This window comes from Pristis pectinata, chromosome 19 (assembly GCF_009764475.1).
Source record: "Pristis pectinata isolate sPriPec2 chromosome 19, sPriPec2.1.pri, whole genome shotgun sequence".
NCBI classification, from domain to species: Eukaryota; Metazoa; Chordata; class Chondrichthyes; order Rhinopristiformes; family Pristidae; genus Pristis; species Pristis pectinata.
In genome coordinates, this window is record NC_067423.1 from 36463516 (window position 1) to 36488151 (window position 24636).

The window sequence follows — 24636 nt, forward strand, 5'->3', positions numbered from 1 at the left end:
GGCTGAAGCTTTTGTGACCAGCTTCATCCAGAAGTGTTGAGTGAATAATCCCCCAAGACAGCCTTCTGAGGGCCTCGCAATCATTAAAGCATTATAGCCAATTTAATTCACTCTGAGATATCAAGAAATAGCTGAACGTACACCGCATAGCAAATGTTATGGGATTCAGTGACACCCCACTTAGATGCGACAAAACTTGCTGCCCTACTAGTCAAGCTGTTCCAGTACAGAAACAATACTTACCCAACAATGTGGAGGTTTCCACAGTAAGTCCTGGCCATAGAAAAACAAGGAAAATCCAATCTACCCAGAGACAATAGCATGCGTCTACTCTCAATCAACATAAAAGTAATGCAATATATTATGGTATTACAAGTCACACTCATTCCATGAAAGATTTTAAACATATTTGATTTAATGCCATCCTTAAGTTTTGAAATTGTCCTTCTGATTCCTGTCTAAATATAAATGGTGAACAACAATATTCCTGGCATTAAACCTTGCGGATCATTTCCTAACATTTTCCAATCCAACTAATAGTTTATGTTTTGCAGCCAGTTTTCTTCCAGTCTTCTGCTTATCCTCTTATTTAATCATAATCCACTAGCAAATGCTTTTGAGAAATAAATTTTAAAATTCACGCACCCAATTTTTTTACCTTATCTTGGTTGGCGTGTACAACTATATTCTCTATGTTCAATCTGTACCTTCCAATCGCATATTGTTTGGCTGTTTTCTTTTCAATTCTGGTGGTAAACATGCAACTCTCTTACCTCCCTGTCTGTAGTTGGTTTAAAATCTTCTTTCTGTTGTGTGTGATTCTTAATTACCTGAAGCCTGAGTTTAATTCAGGGAGTGAGTACAAGGGTTTTTGTTGAAATAGCAGTATGCTGGATTGGTGGAGCAGTCCAGTGGTTGACTAGAGTGTATTGGTATGGTCCTGTGGGGTCTACCTTCACTGGAGACATTGCTCAGTGTTTACAGAGACCGAAAGCTGGAAATTGTCTCCGTGTTGGAAAGGCTCCCTGCTACACGTCTAAGTAGAGGGCATCTGTGTCCAGCTTCATTTTCCAGTTTGTGATGCTTACACAAAAAAACTTACTTGAAGGAAAATTAATTTTTGCAGCATCCTTTCCGTTCACACGAATACACAAGTCAATTTTTCGACAATAATGTCGATTAGATTTTCCTTTTTGAAAGTAAAGCATTTTCGGTTGGAGGCCCGACTTTCCTTTGTTATCGGTATTTAAAGGATCTTACTATATCTGAAACACAAGTGAGTTTACCCTGCAAGAAGTTAGTAACTTGATTGTGATCAATGTGATGTTGAATGGGAACATGCAGCATTGTAGCAATGTTGGCCTCACTTCTACTGTTGTGACTAGTATCAATTTCTAAGGAAAAGTAGGTGAGAGGCCCTTAAGCACTTGTCAAAGGAATCTTTCAGACTGATTTAATCAATGTTTATTGGTCCAGTCTTCACAGCTTCTGAAACATTAAACCTCTGAATTTTTCTCCCAACTTAACCATTTTACACAAATTCAGTTTTGTTCTTGCAAAGCACAGAAAACAATGTTTGTTCATCCACATCATTTACTTCTAATTATGTAGAAGACGAAGATAACAACCTTTTCCAGAATAACAATGTATCACATGGAATCTAAAAATAAAAAGACTTCCTGCCAGCAAATTGGAAAAAAAAGTCTGATATTGCCCTTGACACGAATAATCTAATTTGTGTTTTTATTTCTGTTCAAAGCCATTGCTGTGTCGCAATCTGGGCCTGCTTCTGCCTTAAGGCATAGACAGGAGGTAAGGAGCTGTTCTCAGTCACTGATGTGTAACCTGTTAGAATGGGAATAATATTAAGATAAATTTGAAAATGATCGGAAGGTGAAAAAAAGTTTGTAGTCTCACATTAATAATCTCACATTTATAGGTAAAATGTTTTAAATTAATTTGCTGGCTGCTTTATTATGGGGCATTTACTTTTCACTCACATGTTTTTAAAGTGGAAAGAATAAACAGAGATATGGTCATTATTCAGACCCATCTCTTTGAGCTTATACACTTTATTTCTGATTATTCAAAGTCATTTTGGTATGGAAAAATTGAATCATTAAATAATATAAATCAGACAACAGAATTAAAATGTCATTGTCAAAAAGTGTAACAATAATTGGATTGTATTTAAATTAGCTGACTTTGAATTAAGGAATAGACTGTAGTGCAATATTTGCTTTCATGTATCTTTATATACAGAACATGATCATGAGTTAATTTGCATACATATAAAGTAAGCAACATCTGGCATATCTCAAACTGTGTTGTGCACTTATTATGTGGTGGCCATCTTACACTCTTTAGGAAGATGAAACAGCCCCTCCTCGTCCTCCTCTCCCCCAATTATTTGACTTGACAGAGAAGGGTCCCTCAATTCCTCCTCTTCCCAGTGAGAGAAATCTTTACCCTTGTTCTACCAGAAACCTGGTGCATCAACTAGACAAAACGAAGATCCACCCTGAACTGGAAGATCCAAGGAATGGTGCAGATTCAGTAAGTGGCTGACAACTGCCACTGTTTACCTTTTTAAACCTGCTCCATCCACATTTCCTTCTTCATTGTTTTTTTGCCATAAAGTTATTTTGCTTCCTCACTTTTTTCTTGGTGGTTTTACTTATAATTTTACCATTGGTGCTTTTTGTTTTGTCTTTCATACATGTGAATGAGCTGTCTTGCATAATTGCAGCTTACGTAAACTATTGGGAAAAAATCCTAAAATAGAATTATACATTGTAAATAATATTTTTAGTTTTGGGATATTTTCATTGTTCCTCAGACAGGTTGTCTCAAATGTCCTGTCACGGTACCGACATCTGATAAGATACCTTATGTTTTTACACCACAGTTACACAAGTATGTTAAAACCTTAATGGCTGTTCAGTTGCTTTTTGGCAAGACAATTCATTTAGTAAATTTGACTTTTATGTTACTTTTAAAGTGAATTCCATCAATAGGTTGTGTATTAAGGTTATTGATGTAGTTAACAATGTGAAACTATCTTAGATAACTGGTATCACTGGAATGCACTGTTAAATTGAACTCTGTCACTTTGGTTTCAGTGACAAATTATGCAGATTTCTGGTTAGACACATGGAACTCTGCCTCATTCATGTTCTATGTCATTGGAGGCAAACACAAGTAATATGTTAATATAAAGTTTTGGAACTTCAATGTGCCATTCATTAACATATACAATACTGTGCAAATCTCAGCAGAGTAAGCTTGAAATTAAACCAGAAAATGCTGGAAACACTCAGCAGGTCAGGCAGCATCTGTGGAGAAATCAGAGTTAACATTTCAGATTAAAAGACCCTTCATCGGAACCTGTATCTAGTGTGAAGCGACCTGCTTTATAAATAGTCCATTCAGCTCAGGGCTTTACTGCTCTTGAAAGTCAGTATAAAACTTGACTCCAAAGACTTTAAGACTCAGCCGCTAGGCTGACATAAAAACTCACATAAAATAGATTTATGTTGACAGTAAAATGGATATATATCAGGGGTGCATGCTAAGAACTACTGGCTTTTGAAACCTTGATTCTTGATAAGATTCTTAAATTGCCTTTGGATTACTCCTTCAAATTATTTTTTTCAATAAAAAAACGCACTGTACACAAGCAATTAAAAATTTAGCGGTGGTCCTAACACCAGAATAATAAGTAGGATGCCTCTGAGGTTAGTTATCAAATACTTGACATGAGGTCGAAAAAATGCTTTTTGAGCAAAAATGTAATAATTTTTTTGTACAGATGGTTTTTAATTGTATTTTTTGGCATTTGTGCAAAGTTACTTGTATTTTTTATTCTTGTCTCAAGCTTGGTTACCAAAACAAACAAAAATGGTGCAGTTCTCTATATTTCTTTTTGTGGGCTATAATTTGTTTACTTTTTTATCAAAATAATTCTTCTAGATTAGAATTTAACTGATTTTAAGAAAGATTTTAAGATGAATAATTTGTTTTACAATTACAGGGTCCTGATTATCGACAATACAAGAGTGAACCAGAATTGACAACTGTCACAGAGGTTGATGAATCAAATGTTGATGAGAAGTCAGAAGTGGCACCTGACAAAGAAAGTGTCATGTCTAAAGGTAGTTGTAATATTTACAGATTGAGTTTCATTTATTCAGATTCCACCTAAACTACTTTTCTCATGTTCATGTGTTCAGAATGAGTTAACATTCTTGAAGATCACTATTCATGGGAACCTTCAAGGGAAAGTCAAAATAACTGCAGATGCTGGAAATCTAAAATAAAAACAGAAAATGCTGTAAATACTTTAAGCGTCAGGCTACATCTGTGGGAAGAGAAACAGAGTTAATATTGCAGGTCGAAGGCCTTTCGTCAGAACTGGGAAGGAGACAAAAGAAGTTTGTTAAGCTGCAGGGAGAGTTGGGAAGGGGGATGTCTCTGATTAGGTAAAAACCAGTGTGACCATGAAGATAACACTGTAAACGAGGTTATCTGATCAACATCTGGGAGCAGTTAGAGAATGAGAACATAGACAGAAGAATGTGGGAGCTACAAAATGCAGAGCAGGAAGAACTGCCTGGCAGGCCAGGCTGGGTTTGGTCCACACCTTATCAAGGACAAGAACCTTTAAACTGGTTCAGATCTGAATTGATATTCCAAGGCCTAATGTAGATTAAATATAGAGCTGCCTTTTCATAGATTTTTTTTAATTACATTTTATAATTGCATCCAGATGGGCTGATATTTAAGTCACTAGCAAGCCTTTGTTCTCTTAGGACATATGAAAGACCTGGTCTTTAATAGGTTTACTAAAAGTGCACCCCAATAACAGCATATCAATTAATCAGTTAAAATCTTAGTTCTGCAGTTTGATCAGATCAGCTGTGGAAAGAAGGGAACACCTTCCTATAAAATTCCTTTCCAAACCCCTTAAAATGGTCCCATACCTTAAAAGAAATACACCAATGCCTAAAGACTGTCACGTTCTATACGTAAGAAGGAGCATATGTTGGAAAGGTGGGGAAGTAGGAGAATTGTGTGAATAAATGAGATGAAATAATCAAGTTTGTTCACAAAGGGAAATTCATAATGGTAAAGTCAGTAAGAAGAAGGCATTTTCTGTCTGGAAATCTCCACCTAAATAACCCCTAAAGCAACAGTAGAACTGTGAAAAATGTAGAATTAATGTAGAAAAGGGGGAAAAATCTTTTCCTGTAATCAGCCTTTGTCAGAAGCAAATTTACAGTTTATTTGCGAGTTAATAGCAAAACAATTCAAAACGCTGAAGTTTTTGTAACTGGCTGCTATTCACGCTGCTCTGGTCTCATCTAACAGTCAGCTAAAGCAGATTAGATGACCTCACATCAGTTAACTTTATTAGTTTCCAAGGACAATGCTCGATGCTGATTCAAATCAAGGATCCTCCTGTCATGGGGCACAGCATCTCCTCCATACCAGTAATGGGTCTCCTTTGGGTTACCAGACTCTGTCATCATAGAACAGCACAGGAACATACCATGTCCACCATGTCTGCACCAACCACGATGCCAATCTCGCTAATCCCATTTGCCTGCACATGCATGGTCTGTATCCCTCTATTCTCTGTTCACGTGTCTGTCTAAATGCCTCGTAAAGCATTGCTATCATAAATGCTTCAACCACTTCTCCTGCCAGCATGTTCCAGATACCTACAGGTCTCTGTGTTTACAAAAAAATCTTGGCTCATAAATCTCCTTCAAACATTCCCCCTCTCACCTTAAACCTGTCCCCTCTCGTATTTGACTTTTGCACCCAGGGAAAAAGACTGTGTCTATCTTCCCTATCTATGCCTCTTAGAATTTTCAATACTTCTAGCAGGTCGCCCCTCAGCCACTGACAGTCCAGAGAAAACAATCCAAGTTTGTCCAACCCCTTCATTATATCTAATACACTCCAATACTGGCAACATCCTGGTGAACCTCTTCTGCACTTCCTCCAAAGCCTTCCTCTTGTGTGGTGACCAGAACTGCACATATAATACTTAAAATATGGCCTAACCAAAGTTTTATACATCTGCAGCTTGACATGCCAACTTTTATACTCAATTTTCCCACCAATTTTGCCATACACCTTCTTTACCATCCTATCCACTTCCATTGCCACTTTCAAACAAGTCAAGCTACCTGATTGTCTGTTGTTAAAAGCTGGAGGTCAGGTGCCAGTGCAGTGACTTTCTGAGGAAATGGTCCAGATTAACTTGACATTTCTTTATTATAACACATTCAACGGTGGTCAGTGGCTATTGAGGTTGCTACCCCAGAAAAATCAACTGGAGGTGATGAGAGAGATCACAGGATTTGGGCAGTCTGTCAACACAGAGACCAGCTACTGCCAGTCCTCAGCAAAGGCTTAGCTGTGCCAGCCAGTATGCAGCCCCAAGCCTCACATCACAGCACCACTCGCCCCAGCCTGCCCATCACCAACCCTCACAGGCAGCCTCTGCACTTTGCCTTGGTGGTTCGCTCCATGCCAAACCACCTGGCAATGTGTTACACTGTGTTCCTGCTGCGGGCGTGCCAGCAGAGGACAGCAGTTTGCAACAGGTACCCAGCACAGCACTGAGCAGCCTTTCTTTTTTAAATTCAGTGGGTACATTCCTGGAGTGCTTGGACTCCAGGACTAAGAATACTTTCGTTCATCACTTTCTGAGGTAGCACTGATCAAGTGAGCCTGTGACCTCGTGAGCAATTTCTGATTGCTATTGCACTTGTGAAGTAACAGTGCTCCATCTAGTAGCTGCTAATATTTTTAACTAAATTTGTTGATTTTTTTTGATAGTTGGCAAGAGTTTGCAAACTGAATATAAACGTATATGTTTATAGTTTCTCGTCAGTCATTATGTTGCATGTTATTGTAATTTTTGAGAGAGTTTAGTTACAAAATACTTTTCTATATTTGCAGGCTTGTCTTTTCCAGTTGGGATAGTTCCACCTAGAAGCAAATCTCCAATGCCTGAATCTTCCACGATTGCATCATATGTCACATTAAGAAAACATAAAAAGATGGATGGAGCTGTGCCTCAAGTGGTATGTGTAAAGAGTGTACCCTACAAAAATTGTATGAACCAAAGTGCAGAACTCTAGAATTTAGTGTAACTTGGGTATGTTTTCCTTTCTTTGTATGGAATATTTAGTGCAGTCAGTAAATGTATTTCTAGATCTCTTCATTGTGTGTTGAGAACTCTGTGATTCTTGTAATTATCTCCTTCCGCCTGTATTTATCCTCGAAATCAAACTCTTTGGCATCCAGGCATGACTTAGTCATACTTTCATTCTGTTTTATTTCATTGCTTGTTTAATGCCATAAGCACATATTTCCTGATGACATAGGCCACTTTAACCCATCGAGTCAATGCCAGTTCATAGACCAGTCGCATTGCTCCACTAGTTTTCCTTGTACACTGTTCTCCTCACCTCCCCTTTAATTGCCACCCCGCCCCAGCGGATTCTATCACTCACCTATATACTAGGAGGACTTTACAGTGGCCTAGTACATAGGTGGGTGATAGAATCTGGGGGAGAGGGGGAGAGATTAAAGGGGAGGTGGAGGGCTCCAGCAACCCAGGTTCAAACCTGACCTCCCAGTGCTGTCCTTGTGGAGTTTGCATGCTCTCCACACATACCCATGGGTTTCCTTTGCGTGCTCTCATTACCTACTAACCTGTCTTTGGGATGTGGGAGGTAACGAGAGCATGCAAAGGAAGCCCATGTGCACATGGGGAGAGCATGCAAACTCCCCAAGGACAGCACTGGGGGGTCGGGTTTGAACCTGGGTTGCTGGAGCTTGAGGCAGCAGCGCCACTACTGTGTCATTTCTACAAATCAAAATGCTTTGGGACTGTTTTTTCCTTCAGTGAACAGTATTATCCAAAGTGTTGGCAACACTTTCTGCAGGATTGTTCATGCTGATTTGCTAAATCTGAGGGGTGTTATTGCAGGAACGGCCCAGGAGTGCAGTCGAGCAGCTCTTCCTGGCAGAGGGTCCACGGCCAAGAATGAGTGTTGAAGAGCAGCTCGAGAGGATAAAACGCCATCAGCAGGCTTCTCTAAAAGATAAAAGGAAGGGATTGAGTTTGATAACTCTGCAAGATCAATCACCAGCAAAGAATCTGTCGAGAGAAAACAGCCAGACAAAGCCTCTTCATCCCATGGACAAGTACTCAGTAAGTTCTGTATTTATGGAAATGATTTTGTGATATTTGGAACTAGAGAAGATGGCTGCAATAAATATTTCTGGAAATACTGCTGTGCCCTTTTATAAAAAAGAATAATTAATCAACCATTTAATTTATTACCGCAAAGTACTTATCCTTAAATTTAACTTCTGCTTATGAGATAAGGATCTTGGAGCCTTCACATCCATCCCACCCAGCTATGTTTATCCTCGTGTCTCCTGCCAACTCGTTAAACTATTGCTCTTCACCATGTTAGTTCTGAACGGAATCTGAAAATTAATCTGTACCCCCAAGCTTGTTGAACTTGCACTACCATCAATTTTAGAAAAACATAATCGTCACATAACAGATTGTCTGGAAGAATTGGACAAAATTAATCGGCCCTGTTTCCTGGCAGATACAAACATTTGATTTTGCTCAAAACTAGAGACCGCTCTCTGGGGATAAACTGGGTGAAGGACAGCAATGATAAGCATGTCTTCAGTGACTTACCCCATGATGTAAATTGAGGAGTTGGTGAATCCTCTGAAAGCTCAACCCTGAACCAGGCAAGTCCATAGTTGACCATTATTGCTGGCCAATTGAGCAGTCAGTTTAGTGCGTGGGGGAGTGGACCTGACATAGGGAAGCTTCCCCCTTGTCTTCAGGTAACTCAAAAACCATTGTTATAATGGGTAAGGTTGTTCCTGATTGGACAAATAACAAGAAGCTTGCTGGTGTCACCTCTTGATAGGTTGTGTGACATGAACTACTTCAACTTAAGTATCCAAGTGCATAAATGGGAATCTCTAAGCCTTTACTGTGTTAATCAGTAACTAACCTCTCTAAATATTCCATATTTCAAAGAAAATATAACCAGTACGTCGTAAAAGCTAAAAATACTCAGCTGATCAGGCAGTGTCTGTGGAGAGAGAAACTGAATTAATGTTTCAGGCAAGTAACTTGTTTTTATGTCCAATTTTTTCCAGTTCTGATGAAAGCTCATTGACCTGAAGCAAAAATTCCATCTCGCTCTCTCTCCAGATGTTGCCTGTCCTACTGATTTTTACCAGAACATTCTGTTTCCAGAATCTGCAGTATTTTTTTCTTTTGTATGACCTCTGCTCATATAGATTTTTCAGTAAATTGTTTTGGAGACTCGAGCATGGCATTAGATTTCTTCGTGAGCCAGCCATTCAGCTGATTAGCTTGTCTTTGGTACGTGACTGAATCTGAATAACCACTGTAGAATTTTGAGAAATTGAAATAATCTTTGTGCATTTTGGTATAGTCTGCAGTAATTTGAAATTGGTTTTGGATGTCTGGAAATTACCATGACTGTCATTCACCAACTAAGTTATAAACTATGATGACTCAGATATTTTGAATGCTCTTTGTAGCATTTTAATGCAGGGTTCAAACTAGAATTTCTCATGTATGTTGGAATATTTACTTCCAAATGGTCCACAAGACACCTTCAAGCAAGGTTAAGATTCCCTATTTCTGCGTGATGACTAACAATTCTACATGTCTATCTTGTCCTATATAAATTTCCCATTGAGACTGAATGATCTTTACTAGAATGAGTCATTCATAATGTTTTCTTTAGAAAAGATTGGCTGCTGAAAGTGGAGCTTGTCCTGTTCAAAACTCAGACTCTTTTCAGAAGAAACTTCTTTCATATTTTGAAATCTTCTAAAAGAGATCAGTTTAGAGGCAAGTTTGAAAAGAAAATACAGAATTCCTTACCCTTGACATTTTTATATTGCTTTATGTAGTAAGATAAGGATTAGTGACTCGAGTTTTCAGTAACTGAGCCAAAGCAAAACCTTTAGAAAACTGCCTATCAGCAAGAATTTGTCACGCTACAAATTGATAATTTAAACCTTTGCAGCTGGAGCTTAGTGGCTGAAATAATTAACAGCACCATCATTTTGCCAACAAAGGTTGGTTTGCATGGAAGGAAATGCTGTTAAAAGGAACTGTTCACTGGACTTCATGTGTTACTAAAACAGTATAAAAATAAATTAGTTTGATTTTCAGCTTTCTTTCTGTTATGAATTTGGTTTCCAGCTTGGTTGAAATCTTCATTCATTAAACAGTTTTAATAGCCAACAATTGCAGCGCTGGATAAGACTTATTGAAATACTTTTCCATCCAAAATACTGCACTCTTAACTCCCACCAAGTCCTGTTAATCCATCACTCCCTAAGCCAGCTTGACCTACATTGACTTCTGGTTATACACTGACAAAATTATCAACCTTGTTGTCAAATCTCTGCATGGCCTCACCCCTCCCTATCTCTGTTATCTCCTCCTCCCTTCATATCTCTGACATACTGTATCTCTGCTCATCCAGCTTGGCCTAAGCATCCTGAATTTTTCCACGTCTCCAGGTTTCTTAACCCTTTTCTCCTGCTCTAGGATGCTCCTTAACCCTTTCAATGTCCATCTTCCTCCAATATCTCTTGAGTGTGGCTCGGTGCCAAATTCTGTGTGCCAACTCTACTGTGAATCACCCTGGATATCTTATTTAGTTAAAGATATTATGCAAATATGAGTTGTTGAGAATTTGAGCTGGATAGAAAAATGCATAATGATCTTATGTCAACAATCCAGTACCCAGCAAGGAAACTATTATTCACAGCTGTTTCCTGCTGTTTCTCTGTAATGCAGCCAGTTAATGAGGGTAATCATAATTCATAGCAGAATTATAATACTTCAATTGCATTGCAGCATCTTTAACAAAATATACTGTTGTGTTGTTTGTTTAGCCTTCAGTAGCTGAAAACTGATGACCAAATAAGTGTATAGTTGTATTGATATTCCCTCCCAAAAAAACCTCCTTGGAGAACTTTTGCTTTCTTTTATTTCTAGAATATATATTTCTTGGATGAACATGTCAATAAAATTTAAGATTGGTTGTAATTTAAGAACTATTCTGCCTGAAGTAGAATGACCATTAAGTGGAAATGTCAAAATCCCATTTAATCCATATATCCTGCTCCCTCCAGGGATCACATCTAATAAATGTAAAGTTGTACTCATTAAGTAATAACGAAGGGAGCTCTTTTGTGGGGGAGGGGTTGAGTTGCTGTGGGAAAGAATATTCAATAAATTGGTGTCTTTCAATAAGACAATGATTGTAGAATTTTAGTGGGATAACATTCCCCAGGGTACCCTTTATTTATTTTTTTCTTGCAGTTAAGTACGATTGTGGCAAGGGATTTTTTTTGATGGCCTAATTTATTTGATTATTGAAACACTAGACATTCACAAGTTGCAGCTGTTGCGATGCATTTTTTAGTGCACAAGTGTGCTGAGATTTACCTAATTACAAGCACAAATAACAATGTCTTTGGGAATGCACAAAAATAGTCTTGTACTTATGTTGGATTGTTGGGCCTTCCAAGTCAGCCACAGGAATGTCTAAATTAGGAATTTGTTTAAAGTTCAGTGACTGTATGTAAAAATTCTTAGAAAAGCATGTTAACAGCTTTAGCGTGTAACTCACTTGAATTAGTAAAGGAAACATTGAACAGCTATTTTTAATTTGCTAAAGAGAAGCAACATTTGATTAGTTAAATTTAGTTTTCGGTAACACTGGTAGTGTAAAAGTGCCATTTGTGATATTCTGTGAAGGGTTCTTATACTACTTTTCTACTGTTGCTTTCAAGTGAAGTGTTGCAAAGTGGCAATACTCTCCCCTGCCCTGGTTTCTTTTTTCTCATCTTACATACTACACTTGTAAACTGAAGCCGTTATATCCCTGCAGTCATTAGTCACGTTGTCCCCCTTGTTCTTAATCCCTCTTGCAGCGCTTTGATAGAATATTCGAGCAGCAGTAGGGAAGTCACAGGGCCCTGTTTCGCCACAGCATTGTCAGTAGCTTCCATTTCTTCATTTAATATCAAACTTCACTGAGCAGTCAGCTTTTGCAGTGATGTGAACTTCCATTGAATATTTTATGGTAAATAAAATATATTAGCCTGGAAAGTTGGTTTGTCCTAGTTATAATGTGTGTGAACTAATGTTTTGTGGTTGCATAAAATTGGGTTAGCTCCAGATCTGGGGTTTGAAGCAGGGGTAAGAACCAGTTTTGAAAGGCAGCAGCTTGTTGCACCACTGTCGAGATTTTTGTTTCAAATGGACCTGCGGAGCAGCCTGAAGCCAGCATATCTAAGGCAAGAGCTTCTCTTGGGACGTCAAGACAACACAGTCCAATTGTCGCAAGCTGAGTGAAACGTGGTGCCTCTAATGCTGAGATTTCATCATTTCTGTCCCATTGTGCACCTTGAAATAGTCAAATGCTTCTCTTGGGCCATCAAGGAGATCTGAACTCTTTGTGCGAGGGAGCAATGACTTAAAATATACTGGGAGCTGCGTGGTTTCTCATTGGTAAATCAATTGATTATATTAAAACATTAGCCACTCAATGTATCTCTTTACCAAATGAATGATAATTTGATCAGTATGTTTTATGTGCAATACTCTTGGCTGCTGTGCATACAGAGATGCCTGGCCACCATCGATGTTGAGCAGCAGTCTAAAGGGTTCAGGATTTTTGAACAGGGTAACAAGGAACAACAACGGGGAACGCATAATTCTTTAAACTGGATGCCACTTACCAGAATTTTGCAGCAAGCCAGTAAGCTTATAGGAACGGTGACTCATGCATTGATAGATTGTATTCATTGCTGCATTGATGTTAAGGACGAGAGTGTGGAGACGGTCGCATGTTTTGCATTGGGGACAGTGATTTAGCTGTGCCATCCCATGCAGATTTTGTGTCTGTCCTTTTTGCCTGGAGGATGAGGCTGTTGATCTTCACCAGAGATTGGTGAGGCCAGCATTGTTGTGGGATAAGTACTGGTTGATGGGTTAACAGTTAGAAAGTGATCACATGGACAAAGGAATGTAAAATGACGCAAAATGCATAGCTGTCATACACGCCCACCAGGTCAGGCTGAGCTGATGGAGAAAGAAGAACTCAGCCAATGTCGCAGATGGACAGCTTACAGCAGAAATGGCCAGTTCTGATACAGGCCAAGAAAGCAGGTTGCTGAAAGTTGGAGAATTCAACACGAGTCCTGAAGGCTGCAACATGACCAGGTGGAAGTCAGGTGTTGCCCCTCTAGCTTGTCTTGAGCTGTGATGTAACAGTGCAGAAGGCCTCAAGCAGGTCATAACGGGATAGGATGGAGAATCAAAGCAGCTGGGAGCTCAGGATGGCCCCTCCAGACCAAATGCAGGTGTTGCATTGAGAAGACCACATGGGGGACATCAAATGCAGTTCCTACTACAAGTGAATTGCTGCTTCACCTGGAAAGATGTTTGGGTCATTGGTTGGCGAGAAGGGAAGAACTGAAAAGACAGGTCTGGCATCTCCTCAATGCCCTGATTTCAAAGTTATGCATTGCAACATGATAAAACCCCCACACCTTACTGACATCCCTGGACTGATGCAGACAGAGAAATCTCATTAGCAGAAGACCGGTGGTATTTTCCACAATGACTCTGATATTTGTCTGGCTCTTGCTGCATTGGCACTCATCTACTTTGTTAGGAACCCAAATTGGAGTGAGTAACCCTGAAAGTTGAGCGTCTCCACAGCTTCCGAACAGTGCTGGCCAGTGAAAATAACTGGCAACGTGGACTCCCTCAGGTCGAATGAGTTGTGTGTCTCCTAGAAAGATGGCATTCACCATCAGGAAATGCTTCTCAGTGATCCAGAATAACTTGCACATTGAAGGAGTGGAAATCTTTTCTGTTGATTAATAAGTTTTGGATTGTTAATGGGAGCTCCTATGGGCTCAATGGCAGACTGCACTTACGGGAAGTCAGCAATTCTTGCAAAACCCAGTATCTAACCTGCCACCCGCGCTTCACTGAAATTAGTTTCTTCACGAATACGGTCCCTGGGTGATCCCTCTGATGCAGCCATGAGCAGAAGATTGGAAAATGAGACTGGAATTCGCTGCTGCTGCTTGGAATGATTCTGTGTGGAGGAAGTTGAGAGTCAACGTCACCTTGATCTCCATGGAGAGAGCGATATAGGCAGAAAAGCATGGCCAGTGGTCTTGCAACTGAATGTCTCGTACCTCGGTGATAATGAACGTGGAAAAGCTCAGCCCATGAATACATTGTTCATCAGGGACACTCAGTTCAGTGTGTTTCCATGAAGACTCCAGCAGTAGGCCTTTCACAGATAAACATGTCTTTGCTTCATGCCTTGAGATTGCCAACCCTCCCTGTGTGGTAGTCACGGCCACAACGTTCCCTGCTGGCAGTGTCATGACTGAGAAATGCGTGGGATGAGCATCTCCACAGCTGAATGCTGAAGGAAACACCGTAAGCGTTCCCTTCAGAATTTGGAATATGCTTGAATAGCGTGCAGTCACATCTGAAGCTACCCAGTCAGGCCGCCTGATGTTAGCAGCATGTCTCTTTAATTAGCAAGATAAGCAGCAAACTTCCACGGTCATATCGTGAAGCTCTGAGCTCTCGTTTATTTCGGTAGGGACAGAAAAGGGCATTGTGTTGAATATTGACATTGATGGGGCATGTGATTCTTAAGTTTTTAAGAGGCACATCAATGTGCGCCGTGACTGGAAATGCCTGGTCCAATCCTCTAACTGGCATATGATCATTCGTGCAATTTCCTCTGGGTAAAATTGGATTTTGAATGTTTGAAAAAAAAAACAGCACTGTGGAAACCAGTTTCCAGGCTACTATTTTTGTTCATCTTACTTTGGCAAGAAATTAAATTTCACTCGTTCATGAATAAAATTAGCTTAATTAAAATGCAAAATTTTGTGATTCAGAAAGAATAGTGAGTTGTGATGAGAGTTTCGTGAACTTTCTGAATCATTTTTGGGATTTGACTACTGCTGTCAAGATTGGCATCTACTGTCTTCTACCCGTCCTGTTGGGCTGCTGATGTCCATTCAGTGGTTTTGTACAATTGCCAGTATAGGACAGACCAGCGTAAGGATTGTAGCTATCCTGAAGGAACTTTGTGAACTAGTTGGGTTTTTACAGTTATCCAGCAGCTACACTGGTGACCATTACTGCTTTTTATTTCTAAACCGAATGCAAATTCTCAGATTGGAACTTGTATTCTGTGGACTATACTGGGGCCTCTGGACAGCTGGTCCAAGAACGTGCCTCTTTTTCCACAGTAAAATGTAGATGTTGCTTGTTTCAGCTCTACAGAAATAGAACAGCTGAAAGCAATATCAAGGAGTTGGAAGCTGCTGTTCGAAATGATAATTGTGATCAACATCGAGAAACTGCAGCCGAAGAAATTGCCCGTTTAAAGGAAGGGAACGTTGAGTCAAACCAGCAGCAGTCAGAAAGCAGGAAAGATGTGAGTTCAGGTCATTTTATGCTGAATTTTTCTTCGCTTCATTTCATTTTACATCCTCCATTAGTTCAAAAATGCTGGGGAATAGATATGTGTCAAGTTTGGGCATGTCAATAATTGAAAGAAATAAAATGTTATAAAAAGTTACAAAATGTTGCTGAGATTCACTCATACGTTAACAGGGAGGGTCTTAAACTTATGGAAAGGAAGTTGAGAAGTTTGATGTCTACTCACAAGTGTTCTGATGGTGGAGGGATGATCTCATGGAGACCAACATAATTTTAGATCAATACGAAGAGACAAAGATTGATTATCAAAAATGAAAAGTGGCATTAATTTAGAAATCACATCCATCTTTTATAATGAGGCTCACTCAATTAATACTAATGAGGCCCACAGCAATATTTTGAGCCAGCCTTGGTCTCCTGGTTAGATACTCTGCATGCTCAGCTTATTTCAGTTCTGACACAGCAAAGTAATGGAACTCAACCTATGGGCATTCAAAGATGTGAAAATTCTTTCCATTTTCATGGCTGTCAAGCCTGAGACCTGCTGTTCCTGGGTCTCAGATTAACAAAGGAAAATGTTAACACACTTCAGGCATCTTTAAAACTATTCTTTGTGTTTGCAACTTGACAGTTTCCAAGCCAAGTGCTCAAGATTGAAAGGTGCAATGAAGCTGAATCTGAAATGCTGAGTCCTGACAAAATCATGAATAAATCAAAGAACATTGATGGAATAGAAATCAGAAGCAGGTATGTTTTTGATTGATATGTAAAGAATGAAAGAATTCATTAAATCTTTAAGGGTCGAGGTAGGTTGTCCCAAAGGAATAGATAGTCTGGGGAATCATTTCAAGAAGAGGCTTAAAGTCTCACCACCTGACTCAGGACTTCAGTGCAATCCAATGTACGAAAGCTGATTTGGATTAGAATGAGACCTATGTTGTGCCCACAACCTCAAGCAACTATCGGTGCACTCAAACATTTCCTCAAACAGAAAACATCTGGATCACTCTGCAAGTACCTTGCATTATGCAGCAGAGTATCCAAACCCGTGGTTGTCTGATGTGAATGCCATGACCTGACAATAATTTGTGCCCAACCTTTGCCTGCAGCTGTGGAGGGGGAGGAACCAGTAACAGCAGCTCCTTTCTGACTAACAGATTGGGCTGCGATCCAATTCCATGCTAACTCAGCAATTCCTCTGTTCTTTGTTGCTGATCATCGCAGTATCTGTCTGACCACAATGATAGAACAAAAACCAATGCTAAATCAAAATTATAACCCTCCTTTGACTAACATCAACTAATCGTTCCTGTGCTTCCCATTTCTGCCTGTCTTCCATGTGCAGTCCAAAGCCTTAATGCTTCTGCTCACTGTGTTTCCAGTGGTTGGGGCTTGTTAAAAGGCTGATGATTTGCAGTAGACGAGACTGCGAATGCTCTGGAGGGTGACTTTGAATAGCTCAGCGCCAGGGAATCTCAGCTTCAGATGAGTACCTTGCCATGAGCAGTGGCGGCCGAGGCTGGTTGGGCACTTGACAGACAACGGGGAGAGCAATTGCAGAAATACAGTGATGAGATTACAGTGGTATCTGGAGTTACAACAGATGTAGCTTGGCCTGCTACGTAAGAATTGGGTCTGTGAGTGTTGGCTACAACTTCCACAGCGGAAGGAGGTGGAGGTTTCAAGCTCCACTGTAAAACACTGTGCAAGGTTGGAGCTGCACTTCCTTGGGACCTCTAACATTGCACGCATGCTTTCTGGCAGGCCTGCCAATCTACCAAGCAGTTCACCATGCACACTCATTAGCCACCTTTATAGATTATCTCACCAAAATCCTCATTTGAATCATCTGTAGCAGAATTTTTCCCATCTGGACAGCTGACCCCTATGTTACCCTTTACTTTTGCCCTGTAATTTATCATATACCGATTCCATCTCCAAGTTACTCTCCACAGTAATGCAAGCGTCAGATCAAATGTCATCTTTGTACTTCTGTTGTTGCACCATTGCCTGGCCAGCTTGGTACTCTTTGTCATCTAAATGGAGAGAATGACTTAGTAGAGTTATGTTGAAGAAGGAAAGTGAGAGGTACTCGGCTGACACCATCTGCAGCCTGTAATCAAACGTGATTGTGGGGCAACAGTCAAGAGGAATGTGAAGAGGAGGATGCCTAAACATATCACATTCTTCAGTGTTTCTACTGCAGTTGGCCATGGATTCCTAACCCGAATTCACTTCCACTTAAGTGTATATCTGCTGGGCTTCCTGCTCCTAGTGAGTAGAGAACCTGTCGAAGTAAATGTTGATGCCAGCTTTTGCTTATTTTCAACCTGGCTTCCAGCAAACTGGAATAACTTTTGCAACTAATTCTAGCAGTAATGGACCTCACCATTAATTAGGACAACCTGGCTTAATCACAACCACCTAGCTACCACTGGTGCTAATTGTTTATGAAATCGAGCTTCCTTGTGATGGCCTAGAGCAATAAACAGCACGTTTCGTGTGGGCTGATCAATGAAACGTGATGAAGAGAAGACGGCAGGAACTGTTATTGCTGCTTGCATTATGTTGAACTTAATTATGCATTGCATTCCCAGCACACACTTACCGATGCTATTCAATTTAGTCCCGAGTAACTGCACTTCAAATGCATGTCATTGTTTGTAAAATACTTTCAGATGTTCTGAAGTTGAGGAAAGTGCTATATAAATGCTTTCCTGTCCTCTTAAAATTTGGATTAAGACCCCTTTAATTGGCTAATGAGCATAAATGCAAAAAGTGATCTGTAATGTGAAGCTCCAAATGAAATAAAATCTACTTTTCTGGTACCATTCCTTTTCTCAACAAAGGCAAGGGTACAAAAGCAAGGAAGTTAATTTTGAACATTATAAAACACAGTTGTGCCACGGCTGGAGTGTGTGCCACACAGGAATAAGAATGTTGAAGCCTTGGTGAGTGTGCAGAAGAAATTTACAAGGACAAGATCAGGGATTTAAACTTTTGCTTTTGTGGTTGAGATGATCTGGAAAGTAAAGGAGAAATTTAATCAAGAGATGAAAGTGTTTTGTAAAGTAGATTTGATATAATGACCTGAGGTGTTGTGAATGGAACAGAATTAAGATCGTTGGTGAGAGCTAAAGGTCTGATGAGGGTAACTTTTTTTTTTAGGACAATAGTTTATGCTTTGTCCGAAAACTGATTCAACAGTAACTTTCAAAAGAAATTGATTGTATACTTAAAAAGGAACAAAAAAAGTGCAAGGATATGGAAAAATAGCAGGTAATGGGACGAATTGGAGAGCTCGTTTATAGAATTAGCACAGAAATAATTGGCTAATCGGCCACCTTCATTCTGTAGTCCTGCGCTCAGTTTATTTGCCATTAATCAGTTATAATGCATCCAGCAAATCTTCCCATAATAGTCCAATTAAAATCAAAGTCCACTGGCAAACATACTCCAGAATTGATAGCCACTTAAAACTGACAAATTCTCTGTACAAGCAGTCCGTGCAGTATAAGGGAAACAATAGCGTTGCAATATTTTGAAAACGCAACCCTAATTTAGGGGAAAAAAATGGTATCTGCATCATTGAGCAGCAGAATATTTTCTCTTTCTAAATAATTGTGGCTTTCTGCAGATGTGTGCACAGAATGGAGAGAACAAAGGGAGTGTCTGGGAGAGGATGGTGACAAGGAGATAGTGAATGACACGTTGGTGGGGTACCAGCTGAGAGAGGATGGTGAAGGCTTGTTAGTTGTAGATGTTCTGTTTCGAGATCTAAATAGGAAATGAATTAAAATGAAGGTGAGAGGAAAAAAAGTACAAACCAAAGAAATAAACCTGTGCAGATGCTTTAAGTCTGAAATCAAAAGAAAGGATGCTGGCAATACTCAGCAGGTGATGCAGCATCGATGAAGAGTGAAACAGAGTTAATGCTGTCGATCAATGACCTTTGATCAGAATAGGCCTGTTTGCACTGTTAAGTCCTGCGGGCAGTAATTTGCTGAGTCAGAAAAGATGATCTTCTAGCTGGCTTCATTGGCACAGTATAAGAGGTCAAAGAAAGAGAGGTGGGAGAATGATGAAGAATTTAAGTAACAGTTAATTAGAAACATCGGTTCACCTCTGCAGATTGAATGGAGTTTTTCTGTAACAGAGGTGTTCTCCTCTGTTTTCATTGGCCTTGTTACATTCCCTATAGTCCAGTCGTCTACAGTTACAAGCCTGCACCATCTTCCCTCACTCAGCACCACCACCATTTGTGTCGTTCAGTCTCTTCTGGTCTCCAACCCTGTCACAGGCATTCCCTTTATTCTCTCCACCTCTTTCACTGCAATTTAGATCATGTTTGATTTCTAACGTTTCCCAGGCCTGATGAAAGTTGTGACACAACATTAATTCTGTTTCTTTTTCCAGCTGCCTGACCAGTGTTTTTCCAGTGTATTTCCAGTATTCTTGTTTGCTATTTCAGATTTCAACATCATCAGCTTTTATTTGCTTTCGATATCCCAACGTTACCCTTTTCTAAATGTTTCCATACAGTGTACTTTCTCTCGAGTCCATTATGCTTGCGTTCATTGATGAATGCCTTTAGTAACATGTCCTTGGCTTTGAGTTGAATGCTTTTGCTCTAAAATTTTGAGAATTTGCTTCTTGGTTGAAGAGCACATCCCAAATTTACTCAATGATGTAGTTCATGTGATAAACCATCCTTTGACCAAGTATCTTAATGAAGGTCCACAACTTGGCAAAAATCTTTCTTGTTTCTTTTCCTTTTAGTGTGCAAACTGTGGCCCCAGTTGTTAACCGCAAAACCAATACTGATGAGGAAAATGCAGAGGAAGGAGTAAGGTTGATTAATATCTCCAATGAAGTAGCAACTGATGTACCAAGAAGCAGCAAGCTTGTGAGAGGTAGGTTAAGCTTCAGTTTTGAGTCAAGTGAATACATTAAAACAAATAGTAATACTGCAAAACTACTAGATTTTAATCTTCTGTCTTTGCATGACCTGGTAGTTGTTGTGTTGTTTTATTGCACAGACACCATGTAGAGCAGGTATTAAATCAGAAAATGCCAAATAAAATCTGCACTGGTGTTTTAATTTACTCGTACTATATATTTTATAGTTTTCTGTTTATGGTAGTTCACACTCAATGTGGTCTCTAATAGTGATCATTTTTATTGCACTGCATTATCACAATTCTGTATCTGCTTCCTGTGTGGTTTTAGAATAAATGGCAGTCTGAATGACCTATATATATGCAGCTGGCTACCGTGTGAGAAACAACACACAATTTTACTTCATTTCTGTATTTCTCCATTCTACTTGAAGAGTGGATCTGACGGTAACTTGCATTCTGTGTCCATTCCTGACAACAACAAATTTTGTGATGTATTCTGGTTGAGGAAAAGCCATCTGGTCAACAAGCACTCACCTCATTTCTCATCGTGTTCATAATCAATATCCCATCTTTCCTCACTGTACCCACCAAAATATTCCTCTTAACAGAATAAAGATCAGTTAAGGCCCCCAAGGAATCAGTTCTCAAAATCTACACTACCTTTCCTGCCCTTGGAAATAGATTTAGTGCCATACCTTTTGAGGATTATAGTTTGTCATTAACATTAGATTCTGATAGAAGGTCGCTGATCTGGAACCTTGATTCTGTTTCTTTCTCCAGGAATGCTTTTGACCTGCTAAGGTTTTCCAGCATTCTCTATGTTAATTTAATATTTCCTGCTTTGGCACCTTTGCGTCTATAGAGTTGCAGAGCTATTGTTTGCTGTATTTTCCATCCTTGATGACATTTTAATGAATCTGTGCTGAGTTTATTCTCCTCTGCTTTGCTGAGCTATCTGGTGTAATCAAACATTCAAAGTTGCTCACTGTGACCTATTATCTTTTACTAACTAGTTGTTAACTCTTTGGTTTTGTGCCTTGTGCCCGTCTCTGTGAAAATTTAAAAGGTAATGACTTAGTTAATGGATTATGTACGTGAACTTGTCCTTCAAGAAATTAGGCATCCTATCCTCGCAAACATCTTTTTGTTGGACACATATTCCAATTTCTTGTATTTCCTGTCAAAGTATCACTTCAACTCCTGCATATTTTCTTGTTGACAAGAAGTGCTATTGAAAAAGCTTCATGTACAATTTCAGTTCTTCCAGACCCCATTTTACAAGTGAGAGTTTGTCCCCTTACTCACATTAAGTCACCTATAATGAACACCGCTGACAAAAGTTGCTGGTGCTTAAAAAAAGGCCACAGAAAATTTGATTTGTGCAGTCCAGGTTCACAGTGACTAAGAACCCCTCACCCTGCCGTGAGCTGTGCCTTTTATTTGCTTGGGACTGTGAACTATCTGTTCAGGTATTATTGGAAATCCACTTCACATGTATCTTCTCCTGTACTCGCTCACTGCCAGAGTATACCACCCCCTGAACTTTCATTCGTCAGACCCAGAAGGCCATGAAATTTCTCTGGAAGCCATTGACAGCAGGCAGAGCAACCCGAGTCTCTCAAGCTCTGTTGCCTCTGACCTTCAGAAAGATTGAAACACCGTTGAAAATAATTATTAAAAATATCTTAAGAAGTCAACTAAAACCACTTCAAAATATGTTTAAATAATTAAAAATATTAACCTATTTTTGCTGCTGTTTTAGTCTTGACCTAGATTGATTGCCATCTTGAGCCCTGAGCAAAACGTGTTTATGTTCATAGCTCAGCTGAAATCAGTTGAATTGCTGAGTACCCCAGGTGCACTCTTTGAATGATAGAAGACTCACAGGACCAGTAATAAAACAAGGGTAGAAGGGGGCAGGATGACAATGAGGGTAGGAGTAGAGGAGAAAGAGGGATGAGGTAGAGAAAGACACTGGATTTTCCAAAAGCAACTGCCAGCAATTAAATAGGAAAGTGGTGGAAGTGTCCACTTTGACCTCGTAGGTACAGACTCAGGATTCATATTAAGCTGAGGTTGATTAAGTTCCCATAAAGTAAAAATGGAAATACTGATCAATCGCACCTGGTTATCAGTGACACAGCACCATTTTCTATGTTTCCAAGCTCCTTTGGGACACTGCTTCCATCCATTCTTTGCTACATTCTCTTGATTGTGGTCTGTCTCCTCAGACGTATCTGAGGATGTTCCAATTCTGCTCAGTTTAAAGCCCCCTCAATTACCAATCTGCAATCCTTATGAAAAATTTGTGTGACGACACACAATTGTTTGTACACCCCAGTTTGTTAAGTTGTTTCTGCTCTATCAATGCTACAGTCACACCCACCCCCACCCTCTTTCTGATCTTGTGAACAATTGATTCTGACAAAATAATGTTCATAAAACTGATTGCATAGAAAGGCCACTTCAACAAAGAGGTACTTGTGCATTGTCTCAGCTCTGCAGTATCTTGGTTAATTACAAGACCAAAGATTATAATCACAGTTACACCAGCAGATGTATGGTTTACATATTAGCTACAATTATTTAATGTTTAACTTATGTAGCCAAGTTTCCCATCATGGCTTATGATTACAATTTTACAACTATTCATTCACAAAAGATCAAAAGGGATTTGTTGGATACGAAGCAAACATTATCTGGTTGTCCGTCTTTACTGCATATGCATTGCCTGAATGTCTGGTTTTATATAGCAACACAATACACGCTTTCTCTAATTCAGCAAGCAGAAAAAAATGAGAATTTTAACCATGTGGGGCTTTGCTGTAGTTAAACCAGCAGCTACAATTGTCTGCATTACAGCATTATTTAATATTTCTAATATAATAGGGACAACTGAAATTGAGAAAGATGTTCATTAAATTTGTTCTTTCTTTGATCTCTATTTAATAGATTCTTTTCAGATTTTAATCATTTGTGAATATTTGTTCCATCTAGAATGATACTGAAAGAATTATATCAGAATGATATTAAAGACTGAAACAGCAAAGCACAACACCTTCCAGTTTTCTCTGAATTTGAAATCAGTTTTTAGGAATCATTCTGGATTTGGTCATTGCCCAAACAAAAACAGGACGATTTCAATTTGCCAGGTCCTGCCATCTCTTCAGCATTCATCAGAGCTCAGAAAATGCTGGATTCAAGCTTCATTTGATTTTCCTTCAAACAATATGATCTTTTGAAAATGTGTCTATTGGCAATTTTAAAAATTCATCGCAAACACGCAGAATTTGTGTTGACAGAATGCAGTTCAGAAATTTGAGAACTTTCCTCCTCCTCGGTTTTGATTCTATTAAAATAAATTGGCGTAGAATGTAGGGGAAGGGTTCATTCTTGTGCTCTCAGTATGGACTCCAGGTAATACTTATGTGTGAATTAATGCCCCTTATAGGTAAGCAAATGTTTTTGTTTTTTCCTCCTCAATTAATATTCTCCTCCTATCAGGCTTATATCCAGATGTTGTTACAACAAAACTCAGAAGGAACTGTCTGTAACACAACAACATGTTGGAAGAATTTAAGCCAAGAAGATGTGGTCACAGAATTGTTTGAAGTGTTGCTGAAGTTCCAGCACCATTAATTAGTGCTAAGCTGCCAACGAGAGGCCAGAAGGCTGATGTGAGAAGTGGAAATGTCACAGGGATTGTAGGCAGAGGTGACAACATTTGAGATGTGTGGGAAGTCCCATTTTGGATGGCTGAGTTATTGAGGGCTGATGGTCTTTTACTGGCAGTGCTTTCTGCATTTGGCCAGTTCTGCTCTGTGTTTGACCTGCAATCATTTATTGGTGAAGGATTTGACACAAGATGCTAAATATATTTTAAAATCTGGGTATGCAAAATAGTTACTACATTATGTAATTTTCTTATGTCTCAATGTTAATAATTTCACTCAAATGTTGCTTGAATCCTTAGAAAATTAATGTAGGTGGAGCAGCACTTTATGATGTTATATGGACTATTTTCCATTTTTACCTTTGTATGAAAGCATGCAGTTTTTTCTTCCACATCTGCCACCACCTTCAGGAAAGACGAGAACATAGCTAATATGGCCAATTCTAATTGTGATTCAGAAC

At 39.4% G+C, this 24636-nt stretch overlaps 1 protein-coding gene across 4 annotated transcripts in view; it reads left to right on the forward strand.

Annotated features, from left to right (window-relative positions):
* plekha5 (pleckstrin homology domain containing, family A member 5) overlaps positions 1 to 24636 on the forward strand; it is a 211906-nt gene that overhangs the window by 184039 nt on the left and 3231 nt on the right. For 3 of the 4 annotated variants that reach the window (XM_052033631.1, XM_052033629.1, XM_052033630.1), the window contains 8 exons: positions 1760 to 1812; positions 2368 to 2556; positions 4034 to 4154; positions 6976 to 7100; positions 8012 to 8236; positions 15435 to 15596; positions 16233 to 16348; positions 20381 to 20514. In XM_052033631.1, coding sequence (XP_051889591.1) covers positions 1760 to 1812; positions 2368 to 2556; positions 4034 to 4154; positions 6976 to 7100; positions 8012 to 8236; positions 15435 to 15596; positions 16233 to 16348; positions 20381 to 20514 — 1125 coding nt within the window. The remainder of the gene's footprint in view (positions 1 to 1759; positions 1813 to 2367; positions 2557 to 4033; positions 4155 to 6975; positions 7101 to 8011; positions 8237 to 15434; positions 15597 to 16232; positions 16349 to 20380; positions 20515 to 24636) is intronic. The other variant, XM_052033628.1, reaches the window with a different exon arrangement.